Source organism: Dunckerocampus dactyliophorus, chromosome 20 (genome assembly GCF_027744805.1).
Source record: "Dunckerocampus dactyliophorus isolate RoL2022-P2 chromosome 20, RoL_Ddac_1.1, whole genome shotgun sequence".
NCBI lineage: Eukaryota > Metazoa > Chordata > Actinopteri > Syngnathiformes > Syngnathidae > Dunckerocampus > Dunckerocampus dactyliophorus.
This window is the reverse complement of record NC_072838.1, coordinates 5,913,613-5,940,293: the sequence shown is the minus strand read 5'-3', so window position 1 is coordinate 5,940,293 and position 26,681 is coordinate 5,913,613. Positions and strand designations below refer to the sequence as shown.

Genomic DNA, 26,681 nt, shown 5'->3' with positions numbered 1-26,681 from the left:
ATAACAGGAGGTCACGGCGCACCCACCTTTCCAAAACCTCCTTTGTTTTTCTCTTCATCAGACGGACGCTCCATTGGAGTGGAAGGTATCCAGGTTCTTGGAACGGGGAACCTGATGATCTCAGATGTTTCTCTGCAGCACTCTGGTGTGTACGTGTGCGCTGCCAACCGACCCGGCACCAGGATGAGGCGTACTGCTCTCGGCAGGCTGGTGGTGCAAGGTCAGTACCACTTCACTCTGCAATGCAAAATGCTAAATTTAGAACGGACTCAGACACAGAAAATATACCGAAAGATTTGCTGATTTCAGAACAACACTGCGATTTTTATTCAAGAAAAATCATCTTCTATTAAGAAAGCATAGCTAGCCAATTCTTATGAAAATATTTGTTGCCAGAAATTACTTGTTTTTTCTAATAACAAGCTGAAAACCTTATTTTGATTGTTCTTCAACAACAGATCAAGAATATTTGTCTTAAATTAAGAATAAAACTGGTTTCTAAACTTTCTAAATTTAAGAATGGACTCACACACAGAAAATAAATGTAAAGATTTGCTGATTTGGGACCAATGTGAAGGCTGCACAGCAAATTTCATGGAGCGTACCAAGATTTATTCAATGAAATCGAGTCATAAAATCTGTGTGAATGTGTAAAATTATTAAACTTACTCTCTTATCTCATTTATAAATGTAAAAACTAGTGAATTTACATGCAAATCATGCCAAAAAAGAATTCTGATCGTGTTTACGACAATAGGTTTTCCTAAATGAAGTGAATCTTAGCTACAATCACACTCTTTTTAAATAAAAAAGTTGCATCCGTATAATTTGCTTGTTGAAAAGAAGTAACCAACATGACTAACATGCAGACAACTAAACTGGTTAGTATGTTACTACACACTCCACAAGAAAAATATTCTAGTTATAAGAATTCTAGCCAATCAACTTTTGCTTACCCGACTGGCAGATTTTTTTGCTTGAAATAAGAAAAGTTGTATGGCTGTTTTTGCAGTGTGACATTTTTCCTCAGATTCAATCTCAACTATTACTCCTCACACGTGTTAGCATTGGGAGAGTTCCTTGTTGTTGTCCCTTTTTTACTTCCTGTTCTGTACCGTACTTCCTGTTTTGTGTCATCAATGTAACATTACTGACACCTAGTGACCAGTGTAGAATACTACAGTATGTTTGAATCCGAGGGTGAAGTGGCGAGGGATTACTGTATAATGTATTTTTTTCAATGTAAATGAAGTCATTGACTGCTAAAAAAGGAGCTGCACTAAATATTATCCACCATAAATTGTGTATTTTATTATGTCTTATATTATACAATGAATTAACATTTGAAGGCCTCTGTTGTGGGCTTTGTAAGTATTTTATGTGACAGCCCGGCTAGGTTTTCTGACCCTGACGCTGAGGCCAGAGTGGTGAATGTCACATAAAAACAATGTATTAAAAATACAAAGCTCCAAAATACAGTACAAACTGATAATAATAAGTAAGGTGTCCAAAAGAGGGACTACTTTGGCCTAAAGCTGGAACACTTTACAATAAGGTACACAAAATTACAGTTGTTAATAACCACTACTCATTAGTTCCTAATTAGTTCTTCAGTAACTAGTCTACATTTATGTGCCAGAGTTCCTCACCAACTACTCTACTTATTAGTTCCTCATTAGTTCTTCATTATTTCTTCAGTAACTGGTCTAACTTTGTGTGCCTTAGGCATTAGTTCCTCATTAGGTCTTCATTAGTTCTTCATTAGTTCCTCAGGAACTAGTCTAAATTTATGTGCCTTAGTCATTAGTTCCTCATTAGTTCTTCATTAGTTCCTCAGTAACTAGTTTAACTATATGTGCCTTAGTCATTAGTTCCTCATTAGTTCTTAATGAGTTCTTCATGAGTTCTTCATTAGTTCTTCATTAGTTCCTCAGTAACTAGTCTAAATTGATGTGCCTTAGTCATTAGTTCCTCATTAGTTCTTCATGAGTTCCTCAGTAACTAGTCTAAATTTAGGTGCCTTAGTCATTAGTTCCTCATTAGTTCTTCATTAGTTTCTCAGTAACTAGTTTAACTATATGTGCCTTAGTCATTAGTTCCTCACTAGTTCTTAATGAGTTCTTCATGAGTTCTTCATTAGTTCTTCATTAGTTCCTCAGTAACTAGTCTAAATTGATGTGCCTTAGTCATTAGTTCCTCATTAGTTCTTCATGAGTTCCTCAGTAACTAGTCTAAATTTAGGTGCCTTAGTTCCTCAGTAACTACTCTACTTATTAGTTCCTCATTAGTTCTTCATTAGTTCCTCAGTAACTAGTCTAAATTTATGTGCCTTAGTCATTAGTTCCTCATTAGTTCTTCATTACTTCCTCAGTCACTCGTCTAAATTTATGTGCCTTAGACATTAGTTCCTCATTAGTTCTTCATTAGTTCCCCAGTAACTAGTCTAAGTGTATGTGCCTTAGTTCCTCAGTAACTACTCTTCTTATTAGTTCCTCATTAGTTCTTCATTAGTTTCTCAGTAACTAGTCTAAATTGATGTGCCTTAGTCATTAGTTCCTGATTAGTTCTTCATTACTTTTTCATTAGTTCCTCATTAACTACTGTATTTTTGTATGCCTCATTGTAAAGTGTGACCAAACAAACAGGAAGTGGAGCAACAAGGCAATCCAGGAAGACGCCGGAGAAACAATGAAAATGTAACACACAAAAACCTAAGAGAATCAGAGGGTAAAAAACAGACAAAAAATACTTAAAAATAAAGAATAAACACTTAGCATGGAAGCTAGTAACTCGCAAGAGGGTAGAAAGGAAGTAGTGGCACAGACAAGAGCACAAGACGTGGCAACCATGAGGCGTAACCTGGCGTCTTCCTGGCGTGGAGGCGGGGCTTACGAATCAGACTGTGTCTACCTGACTCGTTGCAACAATAAAAGCACAACTGTCATGCAGAGCAAGACACTGTACATGTGTGTGTGTGTGTTTGTGTCTGCGTGTGTGTGTGCGTGTGTGTGTTATGGGCCCCCACTACAAGCAACCGCCCCTGCTAAGTCAGGGGCAAAGGTGAGAAGAAAGGGTTGGCGTTTTTACTATTGATCCTCTTCTTCCCTTTCCCTTGCTGCTACTGCAAGTAAACATGGTCCAGTACACGTGCACACACACACACACACACACACACACAGAGAATTGCAGTTTTCATGTTCCAACTTCACGTAATTGTAAAAATGCTAATACGACCAAAATACCCTCAGAAATGTGCACAATTCTTTCAACGCCCATCAAAACAATAAGCTCCTCTGATGGGGCGCTTGTGTCTGGAGAATGGGGGTGGACCATCGTGACGTGTCCTCATCCATCACCCCGCAGATGTCCATCGCCTCAACCCGCTCATATTTCTCATTAGCTGCGTTGTAATTGGCTGTCCTCAGGCCAGCTCATTAGCAGCGGCTGAGTGTTAGAGGGCAGGACAAGGGGACACCACAGCGGCTATTCTTATCACTGCGCTCGCTGTTTTCATAAAAATGGCTAAACGAAGTGAAAGACAAATATAAGGCATTCAAAGACGTTATGATGATATGTTACCTATTGATGATATGTTTCCTACTGATACTGGTCACTAGGTGTCAGTAATGTTACTGTAATGTTGGGTGAGACACACAAGCACCAGACTTGATTGCCGGAACAACAGACTTTTATTGCAGCATTGAATGATCTCACAATAATCCCTAATAAAAAATCCCCAATGAAGACACGAGCTACTGTTGCGTCCGTAACCCACGCCAAGCCAAAACTCAACTCTGAACCCACCTACATCACTTCCTGCTCTGCCCCCACTATCACTGCAACACATTTACAGCAACACACATGAGTCTTATTTATGCATTATATACATATATCTTATTTATGTCTTATTATGTCTACTATATTGGGTAATAGGAGTGTCAAGGTGACTATAGGGGTGTTATCTCATGTCTACAGGGCTCTAACAATGTTAAAAGCCATATTTAGAAGGTTGTAAACATTTTTCAACGCTCTAACTACAAAAATGTTCCATTTATAAATAAGGAATCCTACTTTGAAAAAAATTCACTTATCACGGTCGGGTCTGGAACCAGTTAACCGTCATAAAGGAGAGATTATTGTACACGTGTAAGATACATACGTGATGCAAAAAGTTTCATTGAATTCATATTTCATTTTAAAAATGCATTACCTTAAAAACAGGGATTTTTTTTTAATGAAAAATTGATTTCTATGAAAATGTATATTATATTATATAAAAATTTTTTAAATTAGTCTGTTCGCCGGGGACTGTGTCGTTCAACAAAACAGTGGTGCTCAAGCAAAGCACCCAACACATTGCTGACTTGTTTGTGCATTTTTTTTTTATTGAATGCGACTGCCTAATAACCCACCATGGGGCCAAAGAAAGTTTCGAGTGGCAGTCATTTTTACATATTTAAGTACATTTTATGCATTTTTTTTGCCTAAATTAAGCATTTCAAGCATAAAAATGGCTAAACAAAGTGAATACAAATATAAGGCATTCAAAGAAGTTATGATGATATGTTACCTAGAGATGATATGTTTCCTAGTAATTTGTAATTTGTAATATAATATAATATAATATAATATAATATAATATAATATAATATAATATAACATAACATAACATAACATAACATAACATAATATAATATAATAATTTCACATTGTTTCCTGCATGTAAGATTTTCACGAAAATTATTATTTTTTTGGGTGTCTGGAACGGATTAATTGGATTTACATGATTTCCTTTTCATTTTGGTACATTTTGGTTCATAAGTATATCTTTTATAATTGCATGATATGCGTTCAGACTTACAATGAAAAATGAAGCAAAGTTGTCCATTGTTATTTTTATGTCATGAATCTATTTTGGTATCTCTGAGCTTTGCCATCACACCTCCCTCTGTTCATGTTGTGACGGGATCAATCAATACCCCCCACCTCTGGTGTAGAAAAGAGAGTTCATCTCTAATATATTCATGAATGTATTGATCTGGGTTGGCCCTGATTGGTTTATAGGGAACAAAGAGCTTTGGACATCTGTTAACATGTCCGCCACAATTCAGCTTCCTGAGTGTGTAAATTGAGTTAGGAAGTTCAGACGTTTTGAAGCGCATTAAAGCTTACTTGAGTAGTCGGTAAAAAGCACTCACGGACGTCCAAGTGGTTTCACGTGTAGCGCTGAAAGGTTTTGGAGGAAGCAGTGGAAGGCGACACCATAACAGTGTTAGAAATCCTAAAAACATATTCAGTTAAGTACAGTAATCCCTCGTTTATTGCAGTTGACTGGTTCCACACCGACTGCTATCACGGGATTTCCCGAAAATAGGCTTTCTTATTAATAAAACAAATATTTTTGTAGTTAGGTCATAAAAAAAAACATTTACGACCTTCTAAATTCGCCTTTTAACATTATCAGAACCCTCTAGACATGACATAACACCCCTATTGTCACCTTTATACCACAATACAGTAGATATAATCAGAGACCAAGAATATATAACATTTGCTTAAATATGCATTTTCTGACTAATAATAAACACGAAACAGCGATCATTTATTTTATTTATTCTAAAAATATAATTTAACAAGAAAACTAAAAAAAAACCTACAAAATAACATCAAAAATGGAAAAACCAGCAGTAATTTTACAAGAATAAAGTCAAAATGGTACGATGAAAAAGTACAAGAATAACACTGTAATAGTATTAGGAAGTATAATGTCATTTTAGTAGCATAAAGCTGCAATTTTAAGGAGAAAACTGTAGTAATAATTGTTGTAATATTATGAGAAGCAAACAAAACAGTGAATAAAGGTGTAATTTTTGGACAATTACGTTGCGCTACGAGAAGAATGCCAAAATATTATGCAAATAAAGTCATCATTACGAGAAGAAAATGTACAAGAAAGTAGAAATAGTCGAAAAATGTAAAAAAAAAAAAACCCCAACAACAGCAGAAATTGAAAATACAGCTGCAACTTTACTAGAAATTATGTCAAAATGTTAAATGAAAAAATTTGTATTCCAACCAAAATCGCAATTTAACGAGAATAAACCCATAATATTATTAGGAAAAATAATATCATTTAAGTAGTATAGAGTTGAAATATTAAAGAAAAAAGTCATAATATTACGAGAAACAAAAGTAAAGTTGTCATTTTTGGAGAAAATTAGGTCCAGCAAAGAGTTTGTAATATTATAGCAATAAAGTCATAATATTATGAAAGGAAACTTTTCAGGTATTTAAGAAGAAAGTTGAACTATACATGAATGTGACAACAACAACAAAAATGGGGAAAAAATAGGCTTTTTCACCTCCAGTATATCACAAAGCTGAGGTGCAGGTTTTTCTTGAAATATATGTAACTGCAAAATATCAAAGTGGCCCGTGAATCCTTTAATTTTTCACTATGTGGCCCTCGCTGGAAAAAGTTTGGACACCCCTGCTGCTTATTTTCTCTTATGATGTCTACTGTATTGGTTAATAGGAGTGTAAAGGCAGCTATAGGGGTGTTATTTCATGTCTGGAGGGCTCTAATAAAGGGTAAACATACTTGGAAGACTAATACGTCGGGCGCACTGTTTAGCCGTACGGCAAGCAAGACTATTCTGCAAAAACTAAATCATACGAACGCCCGTGAACTAGAGAATGCAATGCGAGGAATGCTAAACTGACATGCTGTACGGAAAATGCGGAATTACGGGAAATGGAGGGGAATGTTTTGGTGTCGGAAGGGTTCGAAAGGGTTGAGAAACGCGAGACATGTGGAAGTTGTACAAATGGTGCATTCGTTTTCAATGGGAACTTTGTGATGGCACATGTGCAACTATGGAAAATGTGGGCAATTTTTGTGGAATGTGTGACTCGACCCGAACGAGCTGAACATTTTGATGTTGGAATGGTTGAGAAATGCGGAAGTAATGCTTAAAAAAAGAGTACGAAAAGAGTGAATTGTCTTCATGTCCATTTCCATACTTGGTACATTGTGACAATTCTATGGGCATTTGGATAAAACGCAATGTTTTGCAGCATTAAGGAGGCCGTTTAGAAGGAAGTATTTGCTATCGTTGCTCATCCAGGTGGAGTCAGGTGGGTTTGCTGGTGTGGGAAAGGGTGGAGAGAGACGGCAGATGTCCAATGAGGCGTGTCCGAGTGGAGACACATTGTTTCTAGCAGCTGGAGTCAAGTTCAGGGACGTTCTCGTCTAAACTTCCACGCAGGCCGTCTGTGTGCAAGCGTGTCCACGGCCACGGTCAGGAAGACAAAGAATGAAGACAAAAGCAAGGACGGCGAGATGGTCAATACGGGGCGAGAAAGGGAAGGGGCGTGACCGACGACCTGTGACCTGTCACCCTAACCCCGACAGGAGGCTGGGGGTGCGTACGAGTGTGAAAAGGGTGGAGCTGAGGGAAGGAGGTGTGATGTCATTGTTAATTATTATGGAGAGCTGGAAGATGGATTGGATCCCACAAAGGGGGGTGAAGGGTGACCCGGGGGTCACCATGTTAGAAGGAGGCACAAAAGATGGCCAATTTATAAAACGGTGTTTGGAAAAAAAAAAGAAAGCCCTTCCCTCGCCCTTTATACCCCCCCTTTGGTTTTGTCCCCTCATAAAAGATATGCAGATCTTTTATTATGCAGATGCCAACACCTCAAATGATATCAGCAACACATGATACCAACTTTCACACACAATCTTGCACTCGTACACATCATCTGCACCATAAATACTACACGTACTACACACATTCATCCCTCCTTTATCACGATTCATGGGTTCCAGACCCGACCATGTTAAGTGAATTTCCACAAAGTAGGATTCCTTGTTGATAAATGGAATAACGTGTGTCCAAATATGCTTTTTAACATTGTTAGAGCCCTATAGACATGAAATAACACCTTTATTACCCAATAGAGTGGCCATAATAAGACATAAATAAGACATATAAGACTCATAATAATATCGACTCACACATGCTTGCATTGGGAAAGTTCCTTGTTGTTGTTCCTTTTTTACTTCCTGTTGTGTACAGTACTTCCTGCGGCGGCTATTGTCTCATCAACGTAACATTACTGACACCTAGTGACCAGTGTAGAATACTACACATCATCACAACATTTTTGAATGTGTTTTCTGAATGCCTTATATTTGTTTTTGAGTTCTTTTAGCCATTTTTATGCTTGAAAATGCTTCATTTTGGCCAAAGTCGTTTCATAAGCCGCGTGTGTGAGAGCGAGAGAGTGGACAGAGAATACATTTATTACATATATATTACATATTACATTTGTTACATAATACATTTATTAATACAGGTTGTATTAATACAGTGTGGACATACTGTAACAGACACACAATTTTAATTTAATTTAATTTAATTTCATGTATACATTTGTAAAAAAAAAATAAATTTAATTTATAATTAATACTCAATAATTAATGCATTAATGAATTAATAATTAAATCAATTAATACACTGGTAAAACGGTAATTTTAATTAAATATTTTTTAAATAAATAAATACAAATATATAGTATATTTCCATCCCACTTGTTCTCATTAAGGGTAATTTTTTTTTAAATCATTGCATTTGTATTTATTGTGTTTTCTCGAATTGTAAGTCTAGACTTTAGACAACATTCCAAATATTTTAAATATATAATGTACATATATTTAGATAACTGTGCTGCGCTCAGTTGGAAATAAAAGTAGAAGAAGAGATGTTTTTAATGAAGGCAACATCAGAAATCAGAAATGGACAAAATATACACTGAATCAAAGAATCTCTGAACAGAAATATTAAACAATTATTATGACATTTGTTATACTGAATTACAATAACTTATTTACAAATTATACAAAAAATTAAACTATATATTTTAAATATTTGTACTAATATAAAAAAACATTCAAATTAATAAATGACATTAAAATGCATGTTTATTTATTTATATTACATTCTGTATATATAAAATTGATACTGTATGTTAACCCTGTACAATACTATGCTGAAAATCATTTGGCTTGGACCTAAAAGTAATTTTAAAAGAAAACAGATTTAATTTCATACATTAAATGTCGTTTGGAAAGACGAAACGTGTAAAGTGTTAAACCCCTCATCTGTGCTGGTTCCTCCTCAGCCCCTCCGGAGTTCCTGCAGTGGCCGCAGTCTGTCTCCAAACCAGCAGGGGGCAGCGCCGTGTTCACTTGCGTGGCACAGGGTGTCCCCGAGCCTCACCTCATCTGGCTGAAGAACGGCAAGGTTTTAATGCCTGGCCACAACATCAAGTTGACCAATAACAACAGGTAGGTGACACAATAGATGGCTTTTCAATGATTTACTACTCGGGATTCAGGAATGCTTCTCGGCATTCACACAGTGAGGATATATTAGTGTAGACTTCTGCTAGCAGTCATAGACATATGTACATACTGTAGACGCCGCATCGAGTGCTGAGCCATACGTCAACGTCGCCGCCATATTGGATGTGTCAAGGCTGCGCTGTAAATGAATACAAGTAAATGTACTTACTTTCATAAAGCGCCTTTCTACATAGACATTTAAGTTAATGCCTCTCGTTTACACACTCACAAGCACTAAGTGCGTGTGTGAATGTGTAAACGAGAGGCATTCATTTTACTGCGCAGCCTTGGCACATCCAATATGGCGGCGACATTGACGCATCGCAGCAGTGGACGAACCCACTCGATGCGGCTCTAGCTATGTCTATGCTAGCAGTATCAGCATTTATGGCAGTCATTATCTACGGCAGGGGTGTCTAAAGGTTTTCCAGCGAGGGCCACATAGTGAAAAATGAAAGGATGCAACTTTGCCACGTTGATATTTTGTAAAGCATCACATGCTAAAAAGTTATATATATTTCAAGAATAAACAATAATCTCAGCTTTGTCATATAGGAGAAAAAGCCTATTATTAGTATCAACCTCACTCGTTTCTGTTTTTTTTTTACACTTTCCAAGTAGTGCTACTTTCTACTTCCATAATCATTGTACATTTTCTTCTTGTAATATTGTGATTGTATTCCCATAATATTATAACTTTCCCCCAACCTAATTTTCCAAATATTACAACTTTGTTTTTTTTTGTTTGTTTCTCATATTACAACTTTATTTTTAATATTTCAACTCTATGCAACTAAAACAACATTATTGATTTTATTCATAATGTTACAACTTTGATCTCATGAAATTGCAACTTTTTCCTCTAAATATTTTGACTTTATTCTGGTAAAATTACAGCTGTTTTTCCCATTTGTTAAATTTTCCAACTAGTTCAACATTCTTGTAATTTTTCATCTTGTAATTATGACTTTATTTCCATACTATTTGGACTTTATTCTCGTAATATTCAAACTTTTTCCACAACTTAATTTTCCAAACATGACAGCGTTATTCTTTGTTTTGTTTGTTTCTCATAACGACTTTAAAAAAGGTGTTTTTTTTAACATTTAAATTTTATGCCACTAAATTGACTTAATTTTTCCTCATACTACTTTTTTCTTTAATATTTCAGCTCTATGCTACAAAAAATTTTTTCTTCATAATATTGTGACTTTATTTGCGTGAAATTCCAGCTGTTTTTTTTTTCCAACTACTATTTCAAATTTCTTCTTCTCGTGATCATGACTTTATTCCAGTAATATTTTGACTTTATTCTCGTAACATTATAAACAACTGTATTTTGTTTTGTTTGTTTTTCATATTACGACTTTAAAATAAATTGATTTAATCTTTAATATTTAAACTTTATGCTGCTAAAATGATGTTATTTTTTTCTCATAATATTACAGCCGTATTCTCGCGAAATTCAAATTTTTTTACATGTTTTTTTCTTAATATTTTCACTTTATTCTTGTAAAATTACAGCTGTTTTTTCCATTTGTTCTGTTCTGGGTTTTTTTTAAAAATTATTTTTAACTAATGTTCTTCTTGTAAATTTTTCTCTTAATTATGACTTTATTTCCATATTTTTGTCCTTTTTCTTTAATATTTCAGCTCAAAGCGAGTAAATGTAAATGTAGATGTTATTTTTCCTCATAATATTACAACATTCTCGTAAAATTGACTTTTTCTTGTTAGGTGACACCTTTTTTCTCCTAGTATTTTGACTTTATGCTTGTAAAATTCCTGGTGATTTTTTTCATTTTTGCTGGGTTTTATTTTGGTTTCCTTGTTAAGTAATATTTTTAGAATGTGCTGCGGGCCCGTACAAAAACAGTCGTGGCTCCCAAATAGCCCCAGGCCCGCACTTTGGACATCCCTTGTGTTCTGTGCATCTTGCAGCTGATCAGGTTTGTGCTTTATCGCCACAGCACTCTTGCTCTGACTCGTATCGGCGCTGAAGATGAGGCCATCTACCAGTGCATCGCTGAGAACAGCGCCGGTACCAACCAGGCCAGCGCCCGTCTGGCTGTGGCGCACGCAAAAGACCTGCCCGCTGCTCCTCAGGGACTCGTGGCCAGCGTGCTGTCCACCAGCGCTCTGCAGATCTCGTGGAGCCAACCTCCTGCCGAAGTCACTGACGGTATTATCGGCTACGTGCTGCACATCCGCAAGATAGGAGGTGAGCGGCGACCCTTTGCACCCGTTGTACTTGAATCCTATTGAATCGAAAAGGTCATCAAATCCGTCCGTGTGTGTGTTCGTAGAGCCAGACACTTTGGAGCTACAGGAAGCCATCAGCAAAGGTGCCTTCCAGCATGATGTGAACAACCTGGAGCCAGCCACCACTTACTCCCTTTACCTGAAGGCCTATTCACCCCTCGGAGCCAGTCAGCAGTCACACACCGTGGTGGCCACAACACTAGGGGGCGGTAAGGAACATTGGCCATACTGTATTTCACGGCTTCACTCTGTCACGGTTTTCCAAACATATATAAGTCGATAAATCATTGCTTTTTTTGTGGTTTAATTTGCCCGATTGTTAGTCAAACAACATACAATTTAAGCACATTTGATGTATTTTTTGACTAAATAAAGCATTCTGTAGCATAAAATGGCTAAATGAACTTAAATACAAATAGAAAGCATTCAGAAGACTCATTCAAAGACATTGTGATATGTGGGGCTATATTGTGTGGCCAAAGTGCGGCTCAGGGGCCATTTGCAAGCCGCCACTGTTTTTTTTGTTTTTTTTTTTTTAATGAGCACGCGGCACATTCTAAAAATATAACTTAAAAAAACAACAACAGCAACAAAAGTGGAAAAATCTGCAGTCATTTTACAACAGTAGAGTTGAAATATTATGAGGAAAAAGTAGTAATCTAACGAGAAAAAGATGTCATTTTGGGAGAATAATGTCATAATATTATGAGGTAATCATTTTATTCATATTATTTAATATGATTAAAATGAACAAACATGAATCAAATATTAATAATCAATATTTCAATAATGTAAATAGAAAAAATAAGTATTTTATATATTAACTATTAAAGAAAAAACAGTTTTTTTCAGTTGTAATTTTTACGAGACGCAAAGAAAATGAATAAAGTTGTAATTTTGGGAAATTTAGGCTGCCTTTTAATGTTACGTGAATAAAGTCAAAATATTACGGGAATAAAGTCGCAGTTGCGAGGAGAAAATTTACAAGGAGAAAGTTGAAATGGTTGGAATATTAAAAACAACAGCAGAACAAATGGGAAAACAATGTCATTTTTGCAAGATTAAAGTCAAAATAAAAGTTGTATGCTGACGAGAAAAAAAAGTCTCAATTTTACGAGAATAAACTGGTAACGTCACGAGGAAAAATAATGTCACTTTAGGAGCAAAGAGTGGAAATAGCAAATAAAAAAGTGTGCTTTTAAGAGAAACAAACTTAATTTGTGGAAAATTAGGTTTAGGGCGGGAAGGTTCTAATGTTATGAGCATAACGCCAAAACATGGGAACAATCTTACAAAAAAGAAAATTTACGAAGAGGATTTGAGGAAAAAAGTTGAAATATTTCCAAAATGTAAGTCAAAACAGCACAAATGGGGGACAAAAGAGCAAAGAGTGACATTGACACTAATGATAGGCTTTTTCACCGACATCACAAGGCTGAGATGTAGTTTTTCTACAAATATATATATAACTACAAAATATCAAAGAGGCCTTTGCATCATTTCATCTTTCAATATGTGACCTTCGCTATTATCGCTACAGTATTAGGTCATGGGAGTGACTATAGGGGTGTTACTTCATGTCTAGAGGGCTCTAATAATGTTAAAAAGCGTATTTAGAAGACTACTATGTGGGGCGCAGTGTTGAGCCATACGACAACCAGCATGATATCGATTGCATTGATATGTTGTAGATGCCAGTCTAATTCATTTTGTGGATCATCATATGGGTTCTAATTAGCATGATTTGATATAAAATAGGTCTTTATAAGGAGGTTCTTTGTCAGTTTTCTTGCTGGTATCGTCTCACGTGCTATTTCTCTCCTTCTGTCTTATCTGCCCACCCAGTTCCCACCCCTCCCACCTTTTTCACCAAGGTGGTGAACTCCAGCGCCGTCCAGGTGCTTTGGGAGCTCCCCAGCAAGGCGGGAAAGGCAGAAGGCTTCAGGCTGTCCTACCGCAGGGTCCCCAATGCCGACTTCCTGGGGCCCATCCAGCTGCCGTGTCACATCAACGCCCACACCATCGCTAACCTGGGTGAGTGTGCCGAAATGCAACGTCAGGCGTCAGAAGACTCCTGCACCCTTCTCGTGATATAGACTTCAAACACACAGAGCTGTCCTTTCCCTGTCTACACGATTTACACTTATAGAAAATGCACAAGAATGAAACTCCTCCTCAGTGACGGCGTTAATAACTCCTTAGCTTATGCGTCCTTCTCTCCTTGACACAATACGAGGTCTTTTATCATCTTATCGTGCTATCGTTTGACTTTACAGGCTCTAAAGTCTGGACATAAAATATACAAACCGTATACGATTTTGTATTATTGATTAATAGAATATAAAACATGAAATGATTACTTGTATACATATATGTGTGTGTAAATACAAAATAAAATAAATATATAATAACTTCATTAATAAATGACATAATAAATAAACAGAATGAATGAATAAAATCATTGTTTTCATTTAATATGTCCTAAATAATGATTTCCAATATATTATACAATATAATATAATATAATAATGAGCTAGTATGAGCTAATATGAGCTAGTTTATTGAGAAACACAGTGCTTTGCTGTTATTTGCCTATGCAGGGCATCACCAAATATACACATAACATTTACATGCAGTATACAAATAAAAAAATTGTCAATAATACATGAAATTATTAAATTGATACATATATGTGTATGAATAAATACAAAATAAAAATGTATAATGACCTAAAAAAACAAATTAATACGTTAAATACATGATATATTTTTTTAAATTAATATCTATACGTTAAAAAAAAGGAAGATTTCAATTTATTTTGAATGTCTGCATTAATTAATTTATTAATTATTATCTCCCTCTTTTATTGAGAGTACACTGTGTATAAATTATAAAAAACATAATAATGGTAATTAACAAAATAATTATTAATAAATAATACATTAAATTATTAATTTTATACATTTATGTGTGTACCTTTTATTATGAATTAATTAATGCATTTGTTATTTTTCCATTAATAATAATAAATTATAAAAATGTATAAATGGCATTAAATGATATAATGAATGATGTATAAATACATGATATAATACAAATATATTTTATATATGTTCCCCCCCCCCCAATACACACCACCATCGTGTTCATTCATTAGCGTGCGAAGCGCCTTGAACGCTTCCTGTTGTGCGTCGAACACACGCCAGCTGCAAGGCAAGAAGCTAGGCTATAGGTATGGGGCCAAATGACTCCACGTGAATGACACCTGATGAAACGAAGTACGTATCGATGTCTAAAAATCACATGGTGTCCAACCATCACGGTTGTTATCGTGCAGTGATTATGACATATATTTGGGTGATTTATTTGCCGCTATTTTTCATGAACTTAACATTGTACACTTATATTTTATTACGTTTTTGACATGATGTGTTAGCTGTGATTGGATAAAAATAAGCACGTACTGAGTGCACCTACGTTTGAAAGTGTCACTCCCTTATCACGTGTCATATACAATATGAATAACCGACAATAAAATGTACACGTTTGATGAAGAACAACAAGCTGCGGAGCGAAAATGGCTGCACTTTGGACACGGAACGCTTGAAATCTTAATCCAGTGCAGCCATGGTTTATACATCTCTCACAGGGTCCATCGCATGAGCATTATCATCTTTGGTGGGGACCTAACGTATATTTTGCATTGTTTGCTGTGTGTGTGTGTGTCTTTTAGAAGGGGGTGCAGTGTATGAAGTCAAGCTGGTGGCCTACAATGGGAACGGGGAGAGCGACTGCTCCAAGAGGCTGGTGTCCCTGGCAGATGAAGGCACCAGGGCCCAAAATACCGGTGAGTCATATCGAAAATCTTCTACTATGGGAACACAATAGGAACACCTTTATGCGTTTTAAAAAATAATTCTAACATACATGGTGGCGAACTAGGAGTAAGCAAGACAAGGCTATGTTCTGATGAGCCCGCTCGTGTCTACGACTGATCAGTTGTACTTAAAAAAAAACAAAACAAAACAAAAACAGTAATCCCTCCTTTAAACTGGTTAATTGGCTCCAGAACTGACCGTGATAAGTGAATTTCCACAAAGGATTCCAATTTATAAATGCAATATTTTTGTAGATAGAGCGCAGAAAACCTGTGTACAACCTTCTAAATATGGTTTTTAATATTATTAGAGCCCTCTGGGCATGAAATAACACCCCTATAGTCACCGTTACACTCCTATTACCCAATATAGTAGATATAATAAGCAACAATAAGATATAATAAATCACGTTAGCATTTCATTTCATTTCTCTTTCTGTTCCTAAACTGCAGTAAAAATGGGCATATTTCACACAAAGTTGCAAATGGTGATTAATCATGATTAACTCATTTGAAAACTGGTCAGTTTGATTAAAATCGTTCATTATTTGACAGCTGTAATTCTAATGAGGGAAAAATAATAAATCACATCAAATAACGCCGTTGTAGTAGCATAGAGTTGAAATCTAAAATATAAAGTGTTTAAAAAAATTTTTTAAGTTGTAAAATGAGAAACCAACAAAACAGAATAAAGTTTGAAAAAAAACAACACATAAAATAAACAGAATTAGGTTGGGCGAAAAATATGGGAATAAAGTCAAAATATTACAAAAAGAAAATGTACCAAGTTTACTGAAGAAGGAAGTTGAAATATTTGGCTTTTTTTTTGTTTTTAATGGGGAGAAAAGAGCGAGGTTGATACTAAAAATAGGCTTTTTCACCTAAATGACAAAGCTGAGGTGCTGTTCATTCTTGAAATTAATAAAACTTCTTAGCATATCTACATGTGCTGCTTTACAGAATATCAGTGGCAAAGATTGTGGTGTGATTTAGACTATATGACATTTTTTTTAACAAACTGTCTTCAGCGTAATAGTCATTTATTGACGGTCCCTAGTATGAACAACCAGCGGTTAGAGCAGCACTTCCCGTGCGAGCAGTGGCCGAGCCAGACATGTTTCATTGGGGTGGCCAAGGTGAGACCATTACTCACATAGGGGTGGCAATAAGTTCATACCTGAAACGTGTAGGTGGCCAGTGGGGGGGGCCACACGTAGCTCCGCCGCTGCGTGCGAGCTCGCCGCTGTACACCGCGGGCGTGTCTGCATGGCGGTGTTGCGTCTTCTCCTTCGTCTTGCGGGTGGCGGGAGTCGAGTGGCAACCAGCTTTGAGGCGCATTACCGCACCTGCCATGTTGGAGTGTGATACGGCCGAACGTGATACGGCAGTCGGATCGGCCCGATCTCGTGGCGGAAGCTGATATCATCCGCTCTTCAAAATACAGCGGATGCTGAAGATCATCCCTGCCCTGAAATAACGTGCTCCTTTCCAACAAAACAGAAAGCTGAATAAAACATCCTTGATATCATCCAAAGGGAAAAGTCAGGCTTGTGTTGGCTTTTCAAATCCAGGGATGTGTCCTTGTATCATTTGACCACTGGATGCCACTGTTGGCTCACCTTCTCCCTCTGCAACCAAACGGCGGTTCATGCTTTGCTTGATTGATGATGAGGGTTTTTTTATTTGCAGGTGATAAGACGCCGTGTCAGTGCAGGGAAGGAGAAGCCTCCCTGGGCAGCATCGTCATCGGCATCCACATCGGCACCGCCTGCATCATCTTCTGCGTCATCTTCCTCATGTTCGGATATCGCCGCAGGTGAGCGCCAATCATTCCGCTCTGATTTCGTCTCACGGCGCGATCCTTCAAGTATTTTCGTTCCTCTTTTGCAGTTTGTTTTGCAGCAAAGGGACCCAGGACAGCTGGTCCGTACCGAGGGACAACACAGGACACAGTGGCGTCCACAAGGAGGCAGCGGCGCCTCCGGTAGGTCAAAAAAGCCAACAGGTTGGTGATTATATCATGTCATGTGACTAGATCACTCATGTGGCGTATCCTTGCTACCAATCCATCAACATAAGAGGATTTTATGAGAGAGAATGGAGCGTTTTCTTCTTCTGTCGTACCGTCCATGGCTACGTAACGCCTCAGACCACGGGTGTCCTGGTAATTATATAGGCCAGTGCATAAATATATACACAGATGTAACAGTAGACGATGGATTACTTGTTTTTTTTTTACGTTTTCTGACATATAATATAAAACAAAAAAACATTCCTGGCTAATGCGATTTAAAAAAAAAAAATTAAAAAGTACAGTAAATTAAAGGCAATTAAAACTGTAGAAGAATTTTTTTTAATGTTGTTTAATTTGCAATTTAATTTACACATCCACATATTTATGTCTTTTCTTTTAAATACATCGCAAACAACGTGTTTTTTCGCTGTGACGCAGGCCATGTGTAATGTTTGCGTGCTGTGTTTTTACCATTTAAAAAAACAAACCTGCAGACCGCAAATGGCCCACGGGACGCATTTTGGTCGACCAATGTAAACTTTTAATTAATGAATACTTTTCCTAATTCTCCAAACGCAGTAGTCCCTCGCTACATCGCGGCTCGAACATCGCTCCCTCACTCTATCCCGTTTTTTTCCCAAAAGGAATGAATGAATAAATGCATATTTCAGCACTTTGTGCTTATTCTTGGCCTAAATGAAGCATTTTTAAGCATAAAATGGCTACGGTAACTAACTAAATGAACTAAAACCCAAATGCAAGGCGGAAGAAGCACTCTAACTGTGAATGTCGTATTCCACATCGTCAGGAATTGTTCGGTGAGACGGGCACTACACTCGTCACTGAGGTTCCCCAGGGAACACATTTACTGTGACACCGCTCGAGCAGGAGTTTTATTTACGTCTTAAATGGCTTATTTACCCGTGTTTTGTCTACTTTACTGGGTAATACGAGTGTAAACCCGTATTGTAATGACGGAACTATGCTGGCAGTACGCTGTCCGGAAAGAACAAAACAAGGAACTAACACGTGAGTCTGTTATTTTATTTATGTCTTATGTGTCTTATTTTCTTTGATTATGTCTACTATATTGGGTAATAGGAGTGTAAAGGTGACTATAGGGGGGTTATTTCATGTCTAGAGGGCTTATAATGTTAAATAATAATAATAAATAAATAAAATAATAATAGATAAATAAATAAAATAATAATAGATAAATAAAATAAATGAATAATAATAAAAAATAAAATAAATCAATTAAAAATAAATAAGTAATAAAAAAACTATAAGTAAATAAAAAATAAAATAAAATTATAATAATAAATAAATAAATAAAATAATAATATATATAAAATAATATAAATAATAATAAATAAAAATAAATAAATCTATAATAATAATAAGTAAATAAAAATAATAATGTTAAAAAGCGTATTTAGAAGATGATAAACAGGTTTTCTATGCCATAACTACAAAAATATTCCATTCGTTAATAGTGAATCTTAGGTTGTGGTAATTCACTTGTCGCTATCGGGTCAAGAACCAATTAACTGCCATAAACGAGGGACGAGTATACAATATAAATATGATATTGGACAACACATTGATTTTGTGGACAAAGTCAAATATAATAGCAGACAATGGATTCCTTGTGTTCTAATAATGTGCAATAAGAAAACAAAGGGCTAATGTGTTGTTTTAGTGACAGTCAAACAGGCAATAAACATTACGGTGATGTTCGGATGCAGGCCCTGTTTCATATTTCTTTAACAATTTAAAAAAACAAGCCACAGACTTTGGACACGGCGGCCTTCATTGACTTAACAAAGCAGGAAATACAGGAAGCATTGATTGGATTGTTGGACGTGATCGAGGCTGCAATGGAAGGAGACAAAGTGTTTCAACGTCTTCACATTTCTTTTCTTCTTCTTCCTGTCAGCAGCCGGCGGTCTGTGCGGCACAGTGCCAGGTCGTCATTGAGGAGCACCCGTCTAGTCTTCCTGGCACAGGCACGGGCTAGCACTGGTCAATAACCTAACCCCACACGCCCCCTTCCCTCCCTCCCCCTCTCCCGCCCGACACCCTTCAGCTTCACTTCGGTTCTTTACGGGACCATCAGCCACACCCATCCCGCCTCACCCCTCCCTAAAACCAAAGCATACTTGCCTTTATTATGACAAAGCCTTTAAAGAGCGTCGTCACCGCAGACCTGTCAGGCTCTCCAAGCGTGTGTACGCCGTGTCAGCACTCTGGCGGGAGTCTGCTCCATAACCAAAATGTTTGATGTTCTTCAGACCCCGCCTGCGGTGCTGACACACCCTTTTAAGCCAAATATTTCATGCCTGACCAAGTCGTCTGTGGTGACGCAACACTCGACCTTGCCTTCGCTTCCTGCGCAATAATAAGGGAATGAACACAGTGGCCTTTGTGAAAGCGTCCTGACGGGCTTCCACGGGACAAGCCATACAAGCCACCGTTGTCTCAAAGCCGCACACCTCCAAAGAAACCTACCTCACAAGGTCTGGGTCAGACCTTTCTCTTCAAGCCTTCTTTGACCGGTGCTGCCGTGCCGTGCCCGCCACCAACAGCGAGAGCTCCACGCCCGAGCTTGCCCATCTACAGATTGTCCAGATGATGCCTCCTGACACCCTTTTAGACCCAAGATTTGGCTGCCAAATGACTCCTAAAAGCCACCGCGTCCACTCTCCAGACGCCCGGAAGCCTCCGTGGCGCCGGCCTGGCATCTGAAGAAGTTGTGAAGGTGAGAAGCCTGAACGCACGCACGGACGAGACTTTAACACTTGGCCGTGTCAGCCTGCCAACCAAGAAAACCAAGCTAAACGACACCCAAAGATGTTACATGTTCATGGTTTTCTTTCTTTTCTTCCTTTTAAGAGACAACATTTTGGACTGGAAAAGGGGTCACCCGAATTGCTTTAACTGAACCCAAGCCAAAAACAAAAAAAGATGACCTCATGTTTTCAGCTTTTCTTTCATATTGATTTGGATTTCCTTATCGGTGCCCCCCTGCGACTTTATATACGAACTTTTAAAAGGGGGACCAAATGAAAATGTCAGGCAGGGGTGTCCAAAGTGCGGCCTGGGGGCCATTTTCAGTCCGCAGCTCGTATTTTTTATTGTATATATATTTTTTTAAGGAAATAATGTTTAATGAGATGTGACACTTATTTGTTTTGTCAACTACAACACAAAGCTAAGATGTTTTACTCACATAATTTCGCACAGGGGTGTCCAAAGTGTGACCCGGGGGCCATTTGCAGTCCGTGGCTGTTTTTTTTTTTAATTGCACATTCCATAAATACTGGTATAGCATTTAACAAGGGAGCTTAAAATAACAACAAACCCAGCAGCAGCAAAAATGGAAAAATCATCAGTCATTTTATAAGAATAAAGTCTAAATATTTGGAGAAAAAAGCTGCACTCTTAACGAGAGAAAAGTCGCAATTTTATGACAATAAACTCACAATATTATGAGGAAAAAAATAGTGGTTTTAGTAGCGTAGAATTGAAATATTAAAGAAATAAGACGCTTCTTTTGGAAGTCATATTACGAGAAACAAAACAACGAATACGGTTGTCATTTTTGGGAACTTAGGTTGCAGAAAAAGTTGTAAAATTACGAGAATAAAGTCCAAATATTATGGGAATAAAGTTGGAATTACGAGAAGAAAATTTACGAGAAGAAAATAAAATAAGTATTTGGAAGCTGCAAAAACAAAAACCACAACATCAGAAATGAAAAAAAAAACAGCTGTAATTTTAGAGAAAATATTAAGACCAAAAAAATGTAAAAATTTTTTGAGAAAAAATGTGTAATATTATGAGGAAAAATAACAAAATTTTAGTAGCATAAAGTTGAAAAATGAAAGAAAAAGAAGGTTTTTTTCAGTCGTAAAACAAACAAAACAATGAATAAAGTTGTAATTTTTGGAAAATTAAGTTGCGGACAAAGTTGTAATATTACGAGAATAAAGTAAAAGTACTGTGGGCATAAATTACGAGAAGAAAATTTACGAGAAGAAGATTGAAGTATTTGGTAAATGCAAAAAAACCCCAACAACGTCAGAAATGGAAAAAACAGCAGTATAATTGTACGAGAGTAGAGTGATAATATTATGAGGGAAAACAATGTTATTGTGGTGTTATACAAGTTGCAATTTTAAAGAAAAAAATCTGTTATTTTTTTTGAAGTCGTAATATCGTGAGAGACAAACAAAACAACAAACAAAGTTGTCATTATTGGAAAATTTGGTTGGTGAAAAAATTAGAATGTTACAAAAATAAAGTCGAAATATTACGGGAATTAAGTCAAAATTACGAGAAAATTTAATTTAAAAATGTACTAAAATTTAAAGCTGAAACATTTGGAAAATGCCCCCCAAAAAAACAACAGCAAAAATGTACAAAAACTACATGTGTTGCTTTACAAAATATCAAAGTTGCATCCTTTCATTTTTCACCACGTGGCCCTCGCTGGAGAAACGTTTGGACCCCCCTGGTTTCGCCTACGTTGACCAACATCGGATTTACTTTAGCGTCTTTAGCGTAGAAAATCTATGAAAGAATTTGGACACCCCTGCTTCAAGGAGTACTTCCTTCCTCCATGACAAAGTAGTGGACATTTCTTGCCAAATATTTAGAGAAGAAATACGTAACCAAATAGCTGTCCATGTTTAACGCGTCCTCGCTGACCAAAGCACAGAGCCGTGCACGTGTGCGTGCGCTTTTCACAGCAGGAGAAACTTGAGGGCGGCAGCTCTGAGGAGCAAACTGAGGGGAACCGTCTCATCGAGCAAAGTCCGTCCGCCTTCAAAACGCAGGTTTTTGCAGTTTATTGTTTAAAAAAAGAAATAAAAAGCTAGGAAATAACCTCAGTGACGACATGGAAGTACGTGTTTGCACTTGCAAAGTATTTATCCCAGAAGAAATCAAAGTGTTACCGACTTTATTGGGGGTACGCCGATGTTTGAGGTAGCATTTTAGCAAGTTTAAAAAGGACTTATTGGTGATGAATACAACGGGAGATGGGATATTCCAGATGATTTTATTTCGTATTGGTTGTTTTTCATCCTGATTTACAGTACCTCAAATTCCACATGACTTCAGATAGACCGTATTTTCCCGACTATAAGTCGCTGCTACAGAGTAAAGTCGCATCGGTCAAAAACTGCGTCATGAAGAGGGGAAAAAAAACGTACAAACACTTCAAAACACTTCAAATATGTCACTTTCATTCTATCACAAAATATACTAAATAAATCATGCTGTTGCGTCGTTGAATCCGGCCTATTATTAGTAAAAAAATATGCATATTTAAACTAATTTGATGTATTTTTTGCCTAAATGAAGCATTTTCAAGCATCAAAATGGCTAAATGAAGTAAAATGCAAATATAAGGCATTCAGAAGACTCATTCAAAGACATTGTGATGATGTGTAGTATTCTACACTGGTCACTAGGTGTCAGTAATGTTACACTCATGAGACAGTAGCCACTGCAGGAAGTACCAGAAGTAAAAAAAAAAACGGAACAAGGAACTCTCCTAATGCTAACGTGAGAATCTTATTTTCTGATTATGTCGTCTATTTTGGGTAATAGGAGTGTAAAGCTGACTATAGGGCTGTTATTTCATGTCTAGAGGGCTCTAATCATGTTGAAACCTGTATTTAGAAGGTGGTAAACAGGTTTTCTGTGCTCTAACTACCAAAATATTCCATTTATAAATCCTAGCTCGTGGAAATTCACTTATCACGGTCGGGTCTGGAACCAATTAGCCACCAATTTAACGAGGGGTCACTGTAAATCGCTGTGGACCATCAGTTGCATTTATTTGGAAACTTATTTTGCGAAATTAAAAACCAAGAACAGACATTTCATCTGGAAAGTTATCCAACGACACACTAGCACACAGACCAACAGGCTGGTGTCTGCTATGCTAACATAGCACATTAACACTTATTCAGCTACACCAGAGCATCAAGAACATACCTGAGAGGCTGAATAGGCTAAATGTACATTACAAGCCAGCCAGTCAAGCAACAAGCAAGTTCACCAAGCTCCCGATCTCTTCCCCCATCGCCCTCTCGCGGCTGTCGATAGTAACGTTCACTCCTCGGTTCATGTCAGTCAGTGTGACTTAACATGTTTAATTATATACAGTATATTTTTGTGTTTATAAGTCCTAAGACGAGCCAAACTATGAAAAATAGTGTGACTTATTGTCCGGAAAATACAATATTTCTTTTCATTCCTCCGCTGTATTATCTTCTTTAATGCCGTCGTCAAGTCTTACTTAACTGTTAGATTTGTTGGCCAGAAACGTACAAAAACCGAGGCAATTCTTCCCCGTAGGAGATCACGTCAGTCCAATTCATCCCTCCCAGACACCACAAGATATGAACAAAAAGGCGTTTTATAGAGAATCATTGGATTTTTACATGCAGAAGAGAAAAAGTGGAATAATTTGGACAGGCTGGCGAATGAGACGGACCTCCTCGAGCTGCTGTATCCCCTCCAAGGTGATCCTTTTATGAGCAGAGCAGTTTATATTCTAACCTTTATTGCCTTGTTCACCCGTCTCCTTTTTTGTTTTTTTAAAGCAACCTCAAGAGCAGTTCAACCGCGATACCAAAAAAAGCGACACGGAAGATGTGTTGTTCTAGCGTGAAGTGTGTCGTTTTTTTGTTGTTTTCTTTTTTTTTTTTTTTTTTAATGGAACGCCTTCGCTGCTTCCGTTTGGACGAAAAGTTGCCAAAAGAAATGTTGACATTTTTGTCTGAATGTTTCCTCTTCTTCTTCTGATTATGATTAGATTCCATAGCTTTGATGATTGATGGATTTTGCGTTGTTGAAATGCAGAGATTGTAAATGTAAGGCTGGCATATTTTTATGTAGAATCGTTAGGACGTAGAAACAGGCCGCTAGTAGCGAGTAATCATTCCCTGCAAGTGCTTCTTTGTACTCGATAAGCTTTAACCTGTGTTGCCACACCATGAAAACGTCTGCAGGTGCAAGACGGACCGGAGAAAGAAGCAGCAGAGCAGAGACCAAACTGTGACTTGCTTTCATTATGGGCCTGCAAATAAAGCACAGCCGCCCATTTTATTCCTACGTGTTATTTATGGTGATTAGATCGTATTCTGCCGCAACTAACGAAGAACCCCCACACCTTATATCACTGGAAAGATGTTGATCTTAACATTCGATGTAACCATGGCGACGTCACGCACCAACAACAATGGAAACGGGCCACTTGATTAGGAACAACCCCAACATGTTATACCAGCGGAAATGTCTCGAAGGGGAGTGCGCTACTTGATTAGGAACCCCTCTTCCGCCCACACCGGGCAAAGAACCCCCATCCATGTTATATCAGTGGGTGGGTCTTGATGGGGGTAAGAGCCCTTTTTATATTTGGTAACATTCTGTGTAACCATGTCGACATCATTGACAAACAAATTTGCAAACCACTTGATTAGGAACCCATTTTCAGCACACGTGTTACATCACTGGATATTTATATATGCTGATATTTTTGATGAGCAGTCCGCTGCATCGGGACCTCGCCCGTGCTTGAGCCACGCTCGCGATCTGCTTGGCTACAAGGCGGCAACTGACGAGTTGCGATCAACACGGTTAGCTATCGCCTTTTCACATGCATGTTTATTTATTTATTTATGCAAAGCATTCATCGCTAAAGCGCTACATTCGTACGACGACATGTCTTATTTGTCCGTGAAATAAGCGGACTTGTTGAGCCTCACCTTCAAAAGACTTTGGCAGTACGAAGTCTCTGAAATGATCATGTGCATGGCTTGGTCTCTGCTCTGTCTGCAAACCGCTGGGAATGCTCGGACTGTACTTCCATGTCTCACACACCAACATGCCTGAAACCAAATAAAAGCTTTTTTCATGAACATCCGTCTCGCTCATTTGCCAACTGGAAGACATAACATTACATTACAGCTCGACGAAGCAATTTCGGTGGAAATTGCATGTGAATGCTGAAATATCCGAGAGATGTGTTGACGTTTAGTCACCCGCTGAGGATCGAACCAGCAACTATCGGGTTTGCATGTAACAGCAGAATGTTACATGCAATGTTAAAGGGGACCTCTGATGCTTTTCTGAGCTACATATGTTGATACAATGTTGTGTTATTGTGTTAAACCATGCTAACGCGTCAGCTAATGAGGTTTGCGCATTTGGAAGTGAGACCTGAAAGCAGTTTTGGACGACACCGGGATCCACTGACGTCAATGCAACCTGGACTTCCTTATATGGGCATGCCCAGGCAAACACTGGAGGCCCGCTCTGCTTCGCTCTGCTCCGTTCACCGTGTTAGCACGTATGGCTCCCCGGAAATGTTTGTTGGGGTGTGCCTAAGGAGGCAAGCGCCAGGCAGAAGTGTTTGGAGCTGCTGATTCCCGACCAGCAAGAGAAAAATATGCTCATCTGTCAACGGCACTTCACACGGGACTGTTTTGGGAACATGGGCCAATACGAAGCTGGACTACCCGCCAAACTGTTGCTTGGTCGTGTTGAAGAGTCGGGAGAGCAAGCTGTAACTAGCAATTTATCAGTGTCCTAACTGTGTTTATTTTGTGTCAGTAATTGGTCAAAAGGGGTTCAGCAGTTATCCGGAAGTCCTCTGGAATGTGACCAATCACAGCAAAGGGCTCGGCTGTAGGCGTACCTGGAGGAGGGCCAGAGGGGGGAGTAAACACTGCAGGAAGAGTCTGGAAGATCTAGAAAGGTTTCAGTGCGGGTAATCGGGTGTAGCTGCTCCATAGGAGTCAACAACTCAATACAAAGGCCCGAAAATTAGTATAATAGGTTTCCTTTAAATGTAAAATGAATTTCAACCAATAGGGGGGACTTTGAAATTGGGAAAAATGTCATAGAAAATATTGACTTATGGAAAAAAGTCCTGATAGATAGCCTACATGTCCTGAATAAGCTAAACATTTTGGCGTTGGAAGGGTTTGAAGTGGCTGAGAAATGAATTGGAAATGTCGGAACGTAAAAATGACAATGATTGTTGAAATTTAGAATTATGTTGAACAATATTAGTACAGACCTGCAAACATGTATGAATT

The 26,681-nt window shown here is 37.8% G+C and overlaps 2 protein-coding genes across 7 annotated transcripts in view; one reads left to right on the top strand and one right to left on the bottom strand.

The window, feature by feature from the left end:
• si:ch211-57n23.4 (immunoglobulin superfamily DCC subclass member 3) overlaps window positions 1–25,842 on the top strand; it is a 31,703-nt gene extending 5,861 nt beyond the window's left edge. The window contains exons 6-14 of one of the 4 annotated variants that reach the window (XM_054763652.1): window positions 62–220; window positions 9,187–9,352; window positions 11,380–11,630; window positions 11,716–11,880; window positions 13,517–13,705; window positions 15,405–15,518; window positions 17,238–17,364; window positions 17,439–17,532; window positions 19,505–25,842. In XM_054763652.1, coding sequence (XP_054619627.1) covers window positions 62–220; window positions 9,187–9,352; window positions 11,380–11,630; window positions 11,716–11,880; window positions 13,517–13,705; window positions 15,405–15,518; window positions 17,238–17,364; window positions 17,439–17,532; window positions 19,505–19,582 — 1,343 coding nt within the window. In that variant the 3' untranslated portion in view covers window positions 19,583–25,842. Of the gene's footprint in view, window positions 1–61; window positions 221–9,186; window positions 9,353–11,379; window positions 11,631–11,715; window positions 11,881–13,516; window positions 13,706–15,404; window positions 15,519–17,237; window positions 17,365–17,438; window positions 17,554–19,501 lie in introns of all 4 variants that reach the window. The other 3 variants (XM_054763650.1, XM_054763651.1, XM_054763649.1) reach the window with 3 other exon arrangements.
• LOC129173101 (gonadotropin-releasing hormone II receptor-like) overlaps window positions 1–26,681 on the bottom strand; it is a 56,052-nt gene that overhangs the window by 2,442 nt on the left and 26,929 nt on the right. For 2 of the 3 annotated variants that reach the window (XM_054763657.1, XM_054763653.1), the window contains one exon: window positions 27–237. The gene's annotated coding sequence lies outside the window, so the exon portion shown is untranslated. Of the gene's footprint in view, window positions 1–26; window positions 238–9,149; window positions 9,294–26,681 lie in introns of those variants that run through there. The other variant, XM_054763655.1, reaches the window with a different exon arrangement.